This window comes from Macaca mulatta, chromosome 14 (genome assembly GCF_049350105.2).
Source record: "Macaca mulatta isolate MMU2019108-1 chromosome 14, T2T-MMU8v2.0, whole genome shotgun sequence".
Lineage (NCBI taxonomy): Eukaryota > Metazoa > Chordata > Mammalia > Primates > Cercopithecidae > Macaca > Macaca mulatta.
Window position 1 is genome coordinate 1,802,851 of NC_133419.1, and position 15,152 is coordinate 1,818,002.

General features: G+C 59.6%; 2 protein-coding genes across 13 annotated transcripts in view; one reads left to right on the forward strand and one right to left on the reverse strand.

Moving 5' to 3' along the window:
- The window catches only part of LSP1 (lymphocyte specific protein 1), a 40,372-nt gene extending 30,244 nt beyond the window's left edge, over nt 1–10,128 (forward strand). For all 12 annotated transcript variants that reach the window (XM_015113334.3, XM_002799439.4, XM_077961692.1 and 9 more), the window contains 8 exons: nt 1,377–1,518; nt 1,897–1,989; nt 2,246–2,289; nt 2,466–2,547; nt 4,687–4,821; nt 5,180–5,257; nt 5,409–5,511; nt 9,645–10,128. In XM_015113334.3, coding sequence (XP_014968820.2) covers nt 1,377–1,518; nt 1,897–1,989; nt 2,246–2,289; nt 2,466–2,547; nt 4,687–4,821; nt 5,180–5,257; nt 5,409–5,498 — 664 coding nt within the window. In that variant the 3' untranslated portion in view covers nt 5,499–5,511; nt 9,645–10,128. The remainder of the gene's footprint in view (nt 1–1,376; nt 1,519–1,896; nt 1,990–2,245; nt 2,290–2,465; nt 2,548–4,686; nt 4,822–5,179; nt 5,258–5,408; nt 5,512–9,644) is intronic.
- Nucleotides 6,023–13,575, reverse strand: PRR33 (proline rich 33). Its single transcript, XM_077961689.1, has 2 exons — nt 13,442–13,575; nt 6,023–8,498 (listed from the first exon to the last, which is right to left on the reverse strand). Exon 2 carries the CDS (start codon nt 8,487–8,489, stop codon nt 7,074–7,076), a length of 1,416 nt encoding a protein of 471 aa, XP_077817815.1. The 5' UTR covers nt 8,490–8,498; nt 13,442–13,575; the 3' UTR covers nt 6,023–7,073.
- Between the last annotated feature and the right edge of the window lie 1,577 nt (nt 13,576–15,152).

Below are 15,152 nucleotides of genomic sequence, written 5' to 3' on the forward strand. Positions count from 1 at the left end.
CTGGCTGATCTCCATTCCCACGGAGGGGAGCAGGTATTTCCAGATGTGCATGCCGGAGAGTGGGGTGGGAGGACACACTTTCCAGATGTGTGGATGTGTGTGCCGGCCTCAACCCCAGTGGGCCCAACGGGGGCTGCGTGCAAGCCCCACCTCACTACCCCTGCCCAGCCTGCTCGGGGTCCTTGCTGCTCTCAGATACTTGCGGCCACGATGGGGCCGGCCCCACCCGCTCTGCGGGGCCCGGGCCATCTAGGACCCCAGCCCTGCTCAGGACCCCCTTGCCTTGAGTGGGACCAGAGCCCGTGGCTGGGCTGACAGTTCTCCCTGGTCGGGGTCCTTCCTGCCCCCTCTGAAGTCCTAAACCAGCCTGGAGCTCTCGGGACCAGTGTTGCTGAGCGACGCTGCCTTGTCCTCCTATAACCAGGGCACCGGTCGTGGTCTGGCACAGTGCTCGCTGCCCCCTCCCCAGGCCTCAGTCTCCCCCTACATGCTTGGGAGTCAGCAGCCCTGCATTTCTGAGCCGGGGCAGCGCCCTTCTCCCTGGCCTCGGGCCTAGGCGGGCCAGGCTGCTCCCAACAGCAGGGGGCGCTTTGACTCTTCCGTGAAACCCAGCTCGAGAAGCCGCCCTACCCCCTGCACCTGCCAGGCCGCACAGACTGGCTGCTGAACGGGCCCTCTGTGTGGCTGCTGCTGGCTCAGACCCCTGCCCACCTTGGGCGGGTGGGTCTGGGTCTTGGCTGGCACGCACACCCAGGGGCCTGAAATCATGGAAAATTCGAGAATTTCCCATCTTCTCCTCCAGGTTCAGTCCTGCTCAAATGCAGAGCCGCTGGAAGCTGCCAGCTGGCTGGCCTCCCCTCCCCCGCAGCCGGCAGCCCCTTGGCCCTGCTACTCAGTGGCCTGGCCCCTGCCCCTGCCTAGCCCTCCAAATGACCCAGCCTCCAGTCCCCCACACACCCCAGGGCCCCCACAGGGAGCCGAGCAGGAGTGGTGGTCCCGGCAGCCTGGCCCCCCGGGCACCTCACCAGACCAACTGGGTGGGCGGGCAGCTGCCAAGCTGAGGCCCAGCCAGGAAGCTGGGGTTGAACCCAGCCTCAGTGCCTGGGGGCCCCTCCGTCTGTAGAGCCCCGCCTGGGGGGGGACTGGGCAGTTCCCCAAGGGCCTCAGGCCCTGACACAGGGACCCAAGCAGAATGCGCCGGCTCTGAGGCCGCTGGACCTTCTTTCCCAATGGGCTTGGGTCTCAGATCCCTTGGCACTCAATTAGCCTGACTACCTGCATTTTACAGATGGGGAAACTGAGGCTTGGAAAAAGGAAGGGGTCAACCAAGCAATCCAATGGCCCTAGAACGGCTTTGCCTCCCTTTCCACCCACAGGCCCGGCCTGCATGCTGGTGAAAAGGAGGACGGTGATGAAGTCCACCTGGAGGAGTTGAGTCTGAGCAAGGAGGAGCCAGAGCCAGAGGACACTGTCCAGGACCACCTGGGGGCCGCAGGGGCTGAGGAGGAGCAGGAGGAGGTGATGGCTCCACCTCAGAGGGTCTGACTGCACCCCCACCCCAGGGATGAGCCTGCCTTTGCTGTCTGCACCACTCTGTGGGCCCTGTGGGTCTAGCCCAAAGTGGGTCAGCACCCCACACCCCTAGACCTTGCAGCCCCTTCTGGGCCCACATTCTCAGAGAGGGTGAGGCTCGGTGATCCTCTTGCAAGATCCGGAGACATTTCCCCAGATTCCTCAGTCCCTCCCCACCAGCTCTAGAACGGGAGCATGTCAGGGCCACAGAGAACCTGGGGCTCAGGGAGGAACAGCATTTGTTCCCACAGGTGCTGGGCAGGGCAGGAGGGATACCAGCAGAGGGTCACCTGGGATGTCTGTTTTGTCTTGTTTCTTTTCTAGCACCAGAAATGTCAGCAGCCCAGGACACCCAGCCCCTTGATCTTGGAGGGGACCATTGAACACAGCTCACCTCCTCTGAGCCCCACCACCAAAGTAGGTCAAGCGGCAAAGCCTGCCATCTTCTCCCCTCTCCCAGACTCATACCCAAAAGGCCAGTCCCACATGCCAGCCACAGGAAGACCAGGCCCAGGCCCGGCTTTTGTCTGCTATCCCCCGCATTTCCTGATGCTCAGCAAAGCCCCATGATATAAGGGTTGGGGGTTGGATTGGTGGATGGAGTAGTTGTGGGGATGGAGGGTGGGCTTTACCTCAGCTGCTGCAGGCCTGTGTTTCTCTCCACCCTCTGCAGCTCATCGACAGGACCGAGTCCCTAAACCGCTCCATAGAGAAGAGGTCTGTCTGTCTGTCTATCTGCTTTCTGGGCTCAGATCTTAGGTTTCCCCAAGAGGGGGTTGAAGGGAGTCACAGGGTGGAGATCTGGAGACCGAGGGGCGCTCTGGGGGAGGCTTGGGCAGGTTGGGAGAAGCCTTGTGGGAGACATGGGGCCTGACACATCTTCTACCCTCCAGTAACAGTGTGAAGAAGTCCCAACCAGACTTGCCCATCTCCAAGATTGACCAGCGGCTGGAACAATACACCCAGGCCATCGAGGTATTATCTGGCTCCTGTCTGCTGCCAGGTCCCTCCTCCATCCTGGCACCATTCCTTCATTCAACCAACGCCCTTCCATCCAATCAATGCCCCCTTATTCAACCAACACCCTATCCAACCAATGCTTCTCCATCCAGTCAGTGCCCCACGACCCAATCAGTGCCCCTCCGTCTAATCAATGTCCCTCCATGTAACCAATGCCCCTCCGTTCAATCAATGCTATTCCATCCAACCAAAAATCTCCCATCCTATCAATGCTCCTGCATCCAGTTAATGTTCCTTTATACAACCAATATGCCTGCAACCAATACTCCTCCAATTATTCAGTGTTTCTCTATTCAATCAATGCCCCCATCAGAACAATACTGCACCATCCAATCAATGCCCTTTCGTGCTATCAATACTCCTCCAGTCAATCAACCAGTACTCCTTAATCCAATCAATGACCCTCCATCCAATCAAGATTCCTGCATCCATCCAATACTACTACACCCAATCAATGCCCCTCCCATCCAATCAATTCTTCTCCATCCATCAATGCTTCTCCATCTGACCAATACCCTCCATCCAACCAATACTTGTCTATCCAATTAATGGCTCACCATGTAACCGATGCCAATCCCACATGCCAGCCCCTCCATTCAATCAGTATCTCTCCATCCAGTCATTGCTCCTTCATTCAACCAATACTCCTCCATCCAATCAATGTCCCTTCATCCAACCAATATTCCTTCATCCAACCAATATTCCTTCATCCACCAACTCCTTTCAATACAACTAATACACCTTCATCCAGTCAGTACCCCTATTCGTTCAGTGCTCCTCCATTCAATCAATTCCCCTCCATCCAACCAATGTTCCTCCAGCCAACCAAAACAACTTCATCCAATCAATGCCCCTCCATCCAATAATGCCTTGCATCCAATCAATGGCCTTCTATCCTATCAATTTCCCTCTAACCAACCAAAATAGTTTCACCCAATCAATGCCTCTGCTTCCAATCAATGCCCTTCTATTCAACCAGTACTTCTTTATTTAATCAGGACATCTCCATCTAACCAGTATCCTTCCATCGAACCAATACTCCTCTCCTAAATCAGTGCTCCTTCATCCACCCAGGGCCCCTCCATCCACCCAGTACTCACTTATCCAACAAACACTCCTTTATCTTGCCAGTATTCCTCCATCCAGTCAGTGCTCTTCTGTGCAACGAATGCCCCTCCATCCACACATTACTCCTTCACCCAATCAATGCCCTTCTATTCAACCGGTACTTCCGATTTCAACTAATTCCCCTTCAACCAACCAATACTCCTCCATCCAACCAGTACTCCTCCATGCAATCAATGTTCCTCTACCCAACCAACATCCTTCTATCAAACCAATATTCCTCCATCCAATTAATCCCTCTCCATCCAACAAGTACCCCTCCATCCTATCAATGCTCCTGTATCCTACCAATATTCCTCCATCCAACCAGTACTTCCCCATCCAATCAATACTCCTTCATTCATTCAGTGCTCCTCCATCCAGTCAATACCTTTCCATTGTACCGGTGCCCCTCCATCCAACCGATACTCCTTCATCCAATCAATGTCGTGGCATGCGATCAATGCCCCTTCATTGAACCAATATGGCTCTGTCCAACCAATACTACTCCATTCAATCAATGCCCCTCCATCTAACAAATACTCCCTCATATAATCAGTACCCCTCCATCCAATCAATATTCCTTCATCTATCAACACCTTTTTGTACAACCAATACTCCTCCATCTAATCAATGCTCCTCCATCCAACCAATACTCTGCAATTTAACCACTGTGCTTCCATCCATTCAATGTCCCTCCATCCATTCCATGGTCCCCCAGCCCTACCCCATGAGCAGCATGGAGGCAGACCCACATCTGTCCTGTGCGCCATCATCTCCCTGATGCTCTTCAGGACCGGGAGATGTCTCACAATTGCATTGAATGTAAGAAGGCACATGTTTTCAGTGATTCCCCACTCTAGGGCTGCATTGGGAAAGCACTCCCAGGGAAAATACGAACACAAAGCAAGGGGTTGCCCAGTGTGACCCTCTGATGTGACCACGGTGGCTGTTCACTAAGGTAATCCTGATGCTTTGCCTCCTCTGCAGACCGCTGGCCGGACCCCCAAGCTAGCCCGCCAGGCCTCCATAGAGCTGCCCAGCATGGCCGTGGCCAGTACCAAGAGTCGGTGGGAGACGGGTGAGGTACAGGCTCAGTCTGCCACCAAGACTCCGTCCTGCAAGGTAAGGTCCCCTCCAGGGGCAAGGCTAGGCTGCAGAGCCAGCACCTGGGAGTTTAGCAGCAGGCCAGTTTTCTTTGTTAAGGCAAGCGTGGGACTGTCCAGCGTGAATGTGGGTAGACAGAACACTGAGGCACTGCAGTAGGGTTGGGTTCACCCTTGCTGGTGTAGAAGGCTGTGTTGTTTGAGTGGAGGTGGATGGCACCTTTATCCCTTTCCCTGCCACTTCCACTGGGATCACACAGTAGGCAGGTCCCAGGCCCCCTGACCAGGTAAGGCAAGGCAAGAGAGAAGGGCCCAGGGCTTCTACTCCCCGAGATCCAGGGGTCTGCACTTGTGACATATCCTTCTGCTGCCCCCAGGATATTGTGGCTGGAGACATGAGCAAGAAAAGCCTCTGGGAGCAGAAGGGAGGCTCCAAGACCTCATCAACAATTAAGGTAGAGCCTTAATGTGGTTGGTGCAGGAAGGGTGGGTGCAGCAGGGGAGGGCAAAGAGGGACTGTCCTCTGCATCTGTGAGGGCTTCCCACAGGCAGAGGCATTGTCTTTCTGCTGCTCTCACCTTCACTCTTGGTCTCCTTCCCCAACAGAGCACCCCATCTGGGAAGAGGTATAAGTTTGTGGCCACCGGGCATGGGAAGTATGAGAAGGTGCTTGTGGAGGGGGGCCCGGCGCCCTAGGCCTCCTGTCTCGGTGAGTCCCCGGCAACCGGCAACCCGTAGAGTGGGACGAGGTGCACGCACGTGCACTGTGCTGGGAACTTGGCAGCCTGGAGGGGGCCTGGAGCCCTGTTGCATGCTGCAAGGGTGGACCCCGAGTTGGCCAGAACCCAGACCATCTCAGTCTCCCAGCCCTGCACAGATGCTGCCTCCCTCATCTGACACCAGATTCAAACTCTCTGTTCACTTCACTGGAGACAGCCCAGCTCAGCCACTGCTCCACTAGGGAAGCTCAAGGCTCCCATCTGGGACTCCCCAAAAGCCCCAGCAGGGCTCATGAGGGAAGTGAGGGGCAGCCTGGCCACCACAGGGCTAGCATTGAAGAAAGCAGGTGGCATGGAGCCCAGGTTCCCTGACCATCTGTATGCTGGTGGTCCATAGAGGGGCAGGAACTTAGGTCCTACTCCCTGTCCCAGCCGAGAGTCATTCAGAGGTCCTGATGCCCTCCCCATCCCATGCTGCAGACAGAGCAGTGCCACTCCTGCCATGGTTAGACACACATTTATTAGTGACCTGGACCCCAGGCTCCATTTCCAGCACCCATCACACCCCAGGGTGGGGCAACTGTCCTCCTACCATCTTCCCTGCCAAACCCTGACTCTCAAGCAGCTGTGGCAGAGGCTTTTTCTGGCACCTCTGTGTCCCTCTCCTGTGGTTGGTGACCCCTGCCAGAGCCTGGCTGACTGCCAACTGGGCGCCTTCACTCTCCCTGCCGGGGTCACAGCCCCTTCTCGGTCCCACTTGGCCAGGCTGTTCCCACAGGGTTGGGACTGAGGGCTCCCTCCTCATCCAGCGGTCAGAGCCTGGGCGTGGCCAATGCTGAGACCCTCGCTGTCCCACCAGTGAACCCCTCGAGTTCTGCCCCCTCAGGCTGTCAGCCCCGGTAGGGGACGCAGAGGGGGGCAGTGAGAGGGGTCACGCTGGGCCCTCCTCTACCCCCTGATAAGCCCCTCCCTGCCTGCCCCTGAGCACTTGTATTGGTGCCAAGTCTCACGCTGGCTGAGGCTCCCCCTGCACCCTAGTCCCAGGGTCTGGCTCTGCCATCAGGAAGAGCACGCAGCAAAACTGCTGACTGCTCCTGAGGCCGATGGCCAAGCCAGCCTGACTGCACCCATGCCTCAGCAAGCAGAGATCTGCCCCCAAACCTTTGACAGCAAAAGGGAGGAACAACGCGAGGCCCAGGCCCCTGAGCAGCCTGGCCTAGGTCAATAGGTGCGGTCCTCCGCCATTTTCCCTAAAGTTTTCATCCCAAGGCCCCCATCCCACATCCCAACGCAGACCCCTTCTCTGTTCCCCTCACACCACTGCAGCCCGGGGGCTCCAGCTCGTCCTCTCTGCCCTTTCCACCTGATCACCTTCCTGACACCCAGACTTCCCTCAGCACCCCGTGTGCCCTTCCCAGGCTGCCCTGCACCCCATGCCCCTTGGGCCCTGGTGCATCTTCATGCAGTAACTATGGGCCCCCAGCTAGAACCTCAGCCCCCTCTTCTGTCCACCTCATGGTTCTGGGCCCTGGGGGCCGTTCCGGCCACTTCACTAGAGCCTCCAGCCAGTCGCTGTGCGGTTGAAGTTCTTGGGCTGAGGGTTCAGCTCCAGGATGGAGCAGACTGTGGGAGGGGGCCGGGTGGCCTCCTGCAGCTTCCGGGCGTTGAAACGAGGCCGGTACAGGAAGGGCAGGCGGGTGAGGCCAGCTGGGGTGCGCTCCCCACCGCTGGGCCCCGTCAGGCGCCCTCGGGCCTCCACCACCGACATGCGGTACAGCACAGCATCCCACATCCTGGAGGCCCGGGAGGCGGGGACCCGGGGCACGGCAGGGGTGGGCGCCTCCTGCTCTGTGGGGGCGGGCATCTCCGGCTCCAGGCTCTGCCGCGGCCCTGGGCACGTAGGCTCCGGGGCCTCCTCCAGCAGCTGCTTCTTGAGCCGCGTCCAGCCACTGAGCCGGGGCTTGGGTGCAACTTTGGGGACAGGGCATGGGTGAGGGCCTGATGGTGGGGTAGGGGATGAGGCCCAGGCGGGGCTGGACACTCGCTCGGCCTCAGCGGCAGGGCCAGCCATGGGGGGCTCCTCCAGTTGCTCTCTGCCAGGGCCCACGGGGGTCAGGTTGTGCGGTGAGGACTCCAGCGAGTGGCAGGTCGGGGCTATGGGCACCACGACCCTGGCACTAGCCTCTCTGGGCACCGAGGCATGGAAGCTGGGTGGCGGCCGTGGTACAGGGGGCTCCTCAGGCCGGGGACTGGCAGCCTGGGCTGTGGTGGGCAGTGGGCGGATGTGAGCCACTGGGACCAGGGGCTGGGCCCTGGGGAGACGTGGGGTGGCATCTCCGTCCTGGCTGTTGGATCCCCCTTCTGGGGCTGTCCTGGGGGGCTCAGGGGTCCCGTCGTGTGGGGATGGTGCCAGCTGGATGTGCACCTGGGTGATGTGGGTGCCCCCAGCCACAGGGGCTGAGACAGGGACGAAGCCACTGGGGGGCCGGGCAGGTTCTGGGGCCGGGGCTACAACCTGGGGCCCCGTGGCCTTGTGGGCAGCTAGAATCCTGCGCTGGGTGAGGCCGACAGACAACGTGAACTTCTGCAGGGGTGACGCCATGTGGTAGATGACGGGGGTGTGCGGGGAGCGGGGTAGGGCAGCCACTGTGCGGGGAGCCTCAGTGGGGCGTGGGGCTTCAGGAAGGCGTGGGGCTTCGGCGGGGTGCGGGCCCTCAGCAGCGTGCGGGGCTGTGACCTCCTGGTCGTGGCTGGCCTCACTCACGGGGGACAGGGAGGTGCGGAAGGCCCCGGGTGGGGCGAGGTGCGCGCCCCCCATCATCTTCTTCCGGGCTGCCTTCCTCAGGAGCTTCTGCAGACGCAGGTTGTCCTTTCCTGGCTTGGGCAGCACGGGCGGTGGGGGTCCAGGGGCTCCCTGGAGGCTCGGACCACTCACCTCGGGTGCCATCGACGCGGCTGAGATGAGCATGGCTGTGTCCTAGGGTGGGAGGGACAGTAGTCAGGCCAGCCCTCCTCCCCACCGAGGTGGGAGGCCTGTGCCTCCTGTGATCCAGGGAGGACCTGGGGCCAGGGCTGTGGGGGCCTGAGTATTCGGCTTCCTAAACACCCAGAACCTGCCGGGGCCGTCCTGAGCTCGACTGTGCCTTGGGGACTTTGGGGTGGCCCGACCATCACCCTTGTGTAGAAATGAGGCCACAGAGACCGAGTCCCTCCAGGGATGGGGCTAGAACCTGCCTCCAGGTCTCTGTCCTCCATGCCACCCCAGCACAAAGCAGGCCCCAAGTACACAGCCTGGGTCAGGCCACAGTGCCGTGTGGGCTGGGGTGGGAGACGTGGGTGAGCTCCAAGTGACAGGCATGCCCCTGGCCAGCTGCTGGCTGGGCCCACGGCTGGAAGAGCGGCTGCCCACAGACACGTGAGGGGCGCCCCGTTGTCGCCGGCCCGACCACAGGCGCGTCCGCTGCGAGCCAGCGGTGAGGGGTGGCGGCCAAGAGGCTCGGGAAAGCTGAGGCTGCATCATCAGAGGTAGATCGGCAGGAAGGTGGGAGCAGTTTTCGCTGAGCTATGCTAAATGGGATATTCCCGCAGACCTCCTGTCTGGGGTGGTCCGGCCAAGCCGCCCACCCTGGTTTCTGGGCACCACGTGTTTGCAAGGACATTGACAAATGGCATCTGGGCTGAGCCAGAGGCTGTCTGGTTTGGGGAAGGAGGAGTCCTGGGGGCTGCTACTGGTGGGGGCTGGCTCTGCCAAGGCAAGAACAGAGCTGCTGGAGGGGTGGGGGCGGAAGGAGCCTGCCCAGGACCTACTCTCAGCTGCCGGTCTCCTCTGGATGACAGGACGGCAGGAACCACGAGAACCCCGGTTCTAGCTCCCGGGGTGGGCAGGCTGCTTTCCCTCCACCTGGAGTCAGGTCTCCAGCCAGAGGTCCTGACCCAGGGCACAAGTGCTCACACTGGGAAGCAGGCCTCTGAGGCAGGACATCTTCTCCCGTGGTGGAGTCGGAGTGTGGGCAGGGCAGGGAGGCCAGCAACGAGCAGGCTCTGTGGGCTTGCAGGAGGCAGGTCTGTGGCCCCTCCCTGGACCCTAGCCTAATGCCCCCTGCACCCCATGCCTATGTTCCAGCTTCCTGGGTCTGCAGGTCCAGACGGGCGACACCCTCCATGTACCCAGGGGAGATCCCAGCCAGACACCTGCACCCCCGCCCTGGCTAAGAAGTTGCTTCCTGTTGCCAGCATGACCTACCCTCGCCTCTTTGACGCCCCCCGCTGCCACCTCCTTTTGCTCCTGGACCCTTTAGCCTCTCTGCCCTTCCTCTCTCTGACCCCAACCACCCCCCGCCAGCTCTGCTTCTCACTACCTGGGGGAGGAAAGAAACTCCTGATCGTTGGCCAGAGGAACTTACCCCGGAGAGGCCAAGTACCTTCTAGGAAGTTAGGAGGTTGAGGCACAGCCCTGTGCAGAGAGGGCGGGTCACCCCCCAGATCCAAGGGGAAACTGCAGGTCAAGGGCTGGTAACGGCCACGCAGGAAGCTTGATGCTGCATCCCCCCCGCACTCTGCTTGCCACCCCCCACCCCGCCATTTTATATAATAAAGCTCCCTGTGTATTCTCGTGTGCTGGCTGTCTTGTACTCACTAAGGGGGCAGGGCTGGCCAGGATGGAAAGATTGGGCCAGTGGCCAGCCCATTCCCACACTGCACAGCATTCTGTGGCCTCTGGGTTCAGGCAGTCTGACCTGTCTCATGGCCTTTGCAGTGTAAGCCTCCAGGACGTAAGCTCTCTGGTGGCCTAAGTCAGAGCACACACAATGGGTGGGGTCCAGGCTTCCTTTTCCAGAATGTCCGTGATATCCCTACCCCCACCATGACTAGCCCAATATAAACTTCTGTGCCCTGACTGTGCACTCACTGAGGGCAAGATTCACCTCGGAGCCTCCCCCAACACCACCCAGGAGGTGCTCAGTGAAGGTTTGGTAAACAGTCAAATGGGTGGATGGGTGGGTGGATGGATGGATGGGTGGGTGGGTGGATGGATGGGTGGGTGGGTGGATGAATGGATAGATGAATAGACGAATGGGTGAATGCGTGGAGAGATAGGTGGGTGAATGGATGGGTAGGTGGGTGAGTGGATGCATGGCTGGGTGGGCGAGTGGAGGGATGGGTGAGTGGATGAATAGGGGATGGATGAATGGATAGAGGGATGTATGGATGGGTGAATGGGTAAGCAGGTGGGTGGATGGATGGATTGATGGATGAATCAGTGGGTGAATAGGTGAGTGAATGGATGGGTGGGTGGGAGGATGGCTGGCTGACTGGCTGGCTGGCTGGCTGGCTGGATGGATGGATGGATGGATGGGTTAGTGAATGGATAGGAGGATGGATGAATGGAGGGATGTCTGAGTGGATGGGTAGATGAGTGGATGGATGGATGAATGGAAGGATGTCTGAGTGGATGGGTAGATGAGTGGATGGATGGATGAAAGGATGGCTGGATGAATGGACAGAGTGAGGGAGGGAGGGATGGAGGGAGGGATGAGTGATGGATGGGTAGGTGGCTGGGTGGATGGATGGATGGAAGGAAGGAGGGATAAATGAAGGGATAGGTATGTCGTTGGATGGATGGATAGGTGGATGCATTGGAGGGATTGATGAATGAAGGGATGGATGCATGGATGGGTAGATGGATGGACGGATGGATGAAGGGATGGATGAGTGGATGGACGGATGGATGGATAGGTGGATGGATGATGGAGGGATGGATGTGTGGGTGGGTAGATGAATGGATGGATGAAAGGATGGATGGATAGATAGGTGAGTGAGTGAGTGAATGGATACGTGGATGGATGAATGGAGGGATGGATGAGTAGATGGGTAGATGGGTGGGTGGATGGATGGGTGAAGAGATGGATGCCTGGAAGGACAGAGGGAGGGAAGGATGGATGGAAGAAGGGATGAATGAGTGGATGGGTAGGTGGGTGGGTGGATGGATGGATGAGTGGATGTATGGATGGACGGATGGAGGGAAGGAGGGATGGATGAAGGGTGGGTGGATGAAGGGATGGAGGGAGGGATGGATGGAGGGATAGATGGATGCATGAATGGGTAGATGGATGGATGAAGAGATGGATGGATCGATGGATGGATGGATGGATCGATGGATGGATAGATAGATAGATATATGGGTGGATGAATGGATGGATAGACTAATGATGGATGGACAGATGGCGGGAGGGATGGAAGAAATGGAGGGATAAATGAGTGGATGGGTAGGTGATGTATGGGTGGATGAAGGGATGGACAGACAGAGGGATGGATGATGGAAGAGGAGGGAGGAAGGAAGGAAAGGAAGTAGTGAAAGTGAGAGTGAATGCATGGGAATGAATAGATGGGTGGACGAATGCACAACTGTGAAACAGCAGACAGCCTGGGGACATCCTCCCTCCTGTCCCTCCTCTCCCAGCTCCTGCACTGGGGCCTGACACTCAGCCCTGCAGCCCTCAGTGTCTGGGAAACCCCTTTGAGGAGCAGGCCCCCCAAACTCTGATGTTCTGGACTTCACTTTGCCATTCCCTTGGCTCCTCACAGCCACTATTTTCTGAAGGTTTCATGTCAAACCCTGCTTGTCTCATGAATACACACAGTTCAGAAAAGCAAAACCTCGACAGAGCCACCACCCACACAAGGGAGATGATGTGTCCCCATCCTTTCTCAGATGCCCCAGCCACTGAGAGAGCATCCAGGCCACCCTGCCCAGCTGGGGAACCACCCGGTGACAGCACTCCCTTCCTTTCCCACCCGATCTGGATGGGACGGTGACCAAGGGCAGCCGGCAGAGGCAGGCCCAAAGGCCGCAGCTGGGCACTCAGCACTGGGGTGCAGAGTGGACAGCACCAGGGGCAGGGGGTAGTTGGGATCAGCAGTGCTGAGGAGGCAGCCACTGCCCCCGCCGGCCCCCGACCAGCCCTGGCCTCTTGTCAGATCCTCCGCACCCCTCAGCTCAGCCTCGAGGACAAGGACCCAGGGCCTGTCCCTCTGAGCTCTGCCTAGCCTCAGCCCTGCTGTGTTTCTGGTGCAGCCTCCCCTCCATGGTTACAGCAACCCCATGCCTCTGCTTCTGGAAACCTGGAGGTCAGGCCATGCCCAGTGCAGACGTCAGGAGGCTCAAAAGGGCTGCAGCCTACGAGGCCCCTGGCCAGGGATGGCAGACGAAGCCCTTAACCTCTGTCCTGTCTGCCAGAGCAGCCACCTGACATCCTGTGACCCTTGCTACAGGCCCCTAGGCCAGCCCCACACAGAAGACGGCCATCATCTCTGCAGAATGAATCAATTAATCTGCACAATCAGAAGCACTAGGCATGTGGGGAGGCAGCTACCTTGGGCTAGAGCAGCTCAGTCCCCAAGTGCTGTGTCAGCTGCTCCTGTCCTGGGCCTGGCAGTGTCTGAGCCCACAACTGGGCCAAGTGGCCTCAGGCTGAAACCAGTTTGGGCACTCAGGTCAGCTCAGGGCATGAGGAGAGGCTCAGGACCCTCTTGGTCTCCACAACTCCCAACCATGCGTACTGGGTGCTGGGACCTAGATTGAGGGACCCCGGCCACCATCTGGGGGTCACCCAGGCAGAGCTGAAGCCAAGACACTCGGGAGGTCATCCTCCCTCCCACAGCCTGCTCCCCACTCCCTGGGCTTGGCTCAGCTTTCACCAGTTTCAGAACCTTCCCCATCCCCCAACAACTGCCCTAGAGCCAAGGCCCCATGGTCCGTCCCATGGTCCGTCCTCAGACTCTTCCTGCATGGAAATGCGTCCCCAACCCAGGCTGGGCCTCCCTTGTGCCGTGCCCCCACCCAGGTCTATAGTGGCCCCTGCCCTGCCTCCTCTCTCGGACCACCCTGGTCAGGCCAGATGGCAGCAGGGCGCAGGTTACCTGGTGCAGACCCTCGAGGCCGCTGGTGCCTGCTCTGTGCAGTCCCTGCTACGCCTCAGGCCCAGCGCCCTAAGCGGGAGGTCGCCGATACCCAAAATAAAACCTGCCCTGTGCTTCTGACCTCAGCCGGCTGGGCGGAGAGTGCCTGCCAAAACCCGAGGAGCTGGGCGGGCAGCACCCTCCCCTGCTGGCCACCCGGGGCCAGTGCAGGGCCATGGCATGCCCACCTTCAGATGCGCCCCTCAGGACCCCTGGCTTGGGCGAGGACTTGGGTGGGCACAGGCTTCCCAGGCCTGCGGACTGAGCCATATGTAACCACAATGGTGGGCTCAGGGCTCCGTTAGGGGAGCCGGCAGGGCCAGCCTGGAAAAGGAGGTTGGCCCCACCATGGGAGAGGACAGGGTGGGCCCGCCGACCTGCAGGAAGCTGCTCAGGTGCCTCTGAGGGAGCAGCTCTGCAGATGTCCCCAGTGGGCAAAAAGTTGGTCATGGATGTCCAGGGGCCAGGGTTGTACATGGCCCCCAAAGCCCTGCCCATCGCGGACATGGACGGGGAGGGGAAGGTGTGGAGTGCAGAGGAAGCCACGGACCCAAAGCAGGACAGGGACGTTCCCAGCAACTCCAGCTTCAAGAGCCTTCCCAGTGCCCGGCACTCAGGGGGAGGCAGGCAGGGGACAGGCCCCGTCCTTTGAAATGGCAGCCTGGGGCCAGCCCGCCTTGTCGTGTGACCTTAGGCACACCCTGCCTGTCCTGGGCTCTGCGGCCTCATTCTTCCATGGAGGGCTGGAATGAGGTGCCAACCAAAGCCTTCCAGAAGGCCCCCGGCCCGGCGCCATGGCACTGTGAGCCCCTGCGCGTTGACCTGATGTCCCTGACTCTAAGCCTGGGGAGGACAGGGACCTCGTCTGTGCCTCTCGGGACTCACCCCTGTCCTGGGCGCTGGCCAAGAAGGAACCAACCTGTGCCTAAACCGGAGAGTTCCACAGACACCACCGCCCACGCTCAGCCTGTGGGGCCTGAGGGGAGTAAGGGGGCCGGTCAGGGTGCCCGACTGCTCTCCCCCACCTGTTGCCTCAGTTTCCCTGATCCAAGAGGCAGGGCCATCCAAGCTGGTGGCCTCACTGGCCAGCATAGGGGTCATCAGAGGCCAGGAAGGGTGTCTGCTAGTCGGACGGTGCCACCTGGAGTCCTGAGGAAAGAAAACCAATCTCCACCAGCCACCATGAGCCTGTGGGAGACGCTGGCACAGATGGTAACAGCCACTGCGAGTGCCCAGGGTCCCGGGGCCCCGGGGTGAGAGAGGGCCTAGAGGGAGGACCCAGACCCTCACCCAGCAAACTCCAGATATAGCTCCCTCCGATGGCACCAGCCCCAGGCGAGGTATGGCAGACTCGGACTGCAGCCAGCCTGGCCATGTCCCTGGCCCGCTTATTGTGTGGGCCCCAGTGGCGTCCACCTGGGGAAGCACAGCTGACCTCTAAGGGGGTCTCAGATGGGATGGGGGCCTGGCCTCAGTTTCATGGGGGGTCTCCCAGGCCTCAGGCTGCTTCCTCCCCTAGGCGAGACAGCAAAGGGCCTGGGGCATTGGGCTGGGTAGCGAGAGGGAACCCTGGCTGTGCAGACCCTTTTCCTGGACAAAGGTTTACTCCCACAGAACATCTCAGAAAGAAGGGGCAAGGAGATGGGAAACTTGGCAGCCCGGCTCTGGTGAC

Excerpts from the sequence above, each read along its gene's own strand:
- PRR33 (XM_077961689.1), bottom strand. The coding sequence starts at position 8,489 with ATGCTCATCTCAGCCGCGTCGATGGCACCCGAGGTGAGTGGTCCGAGC.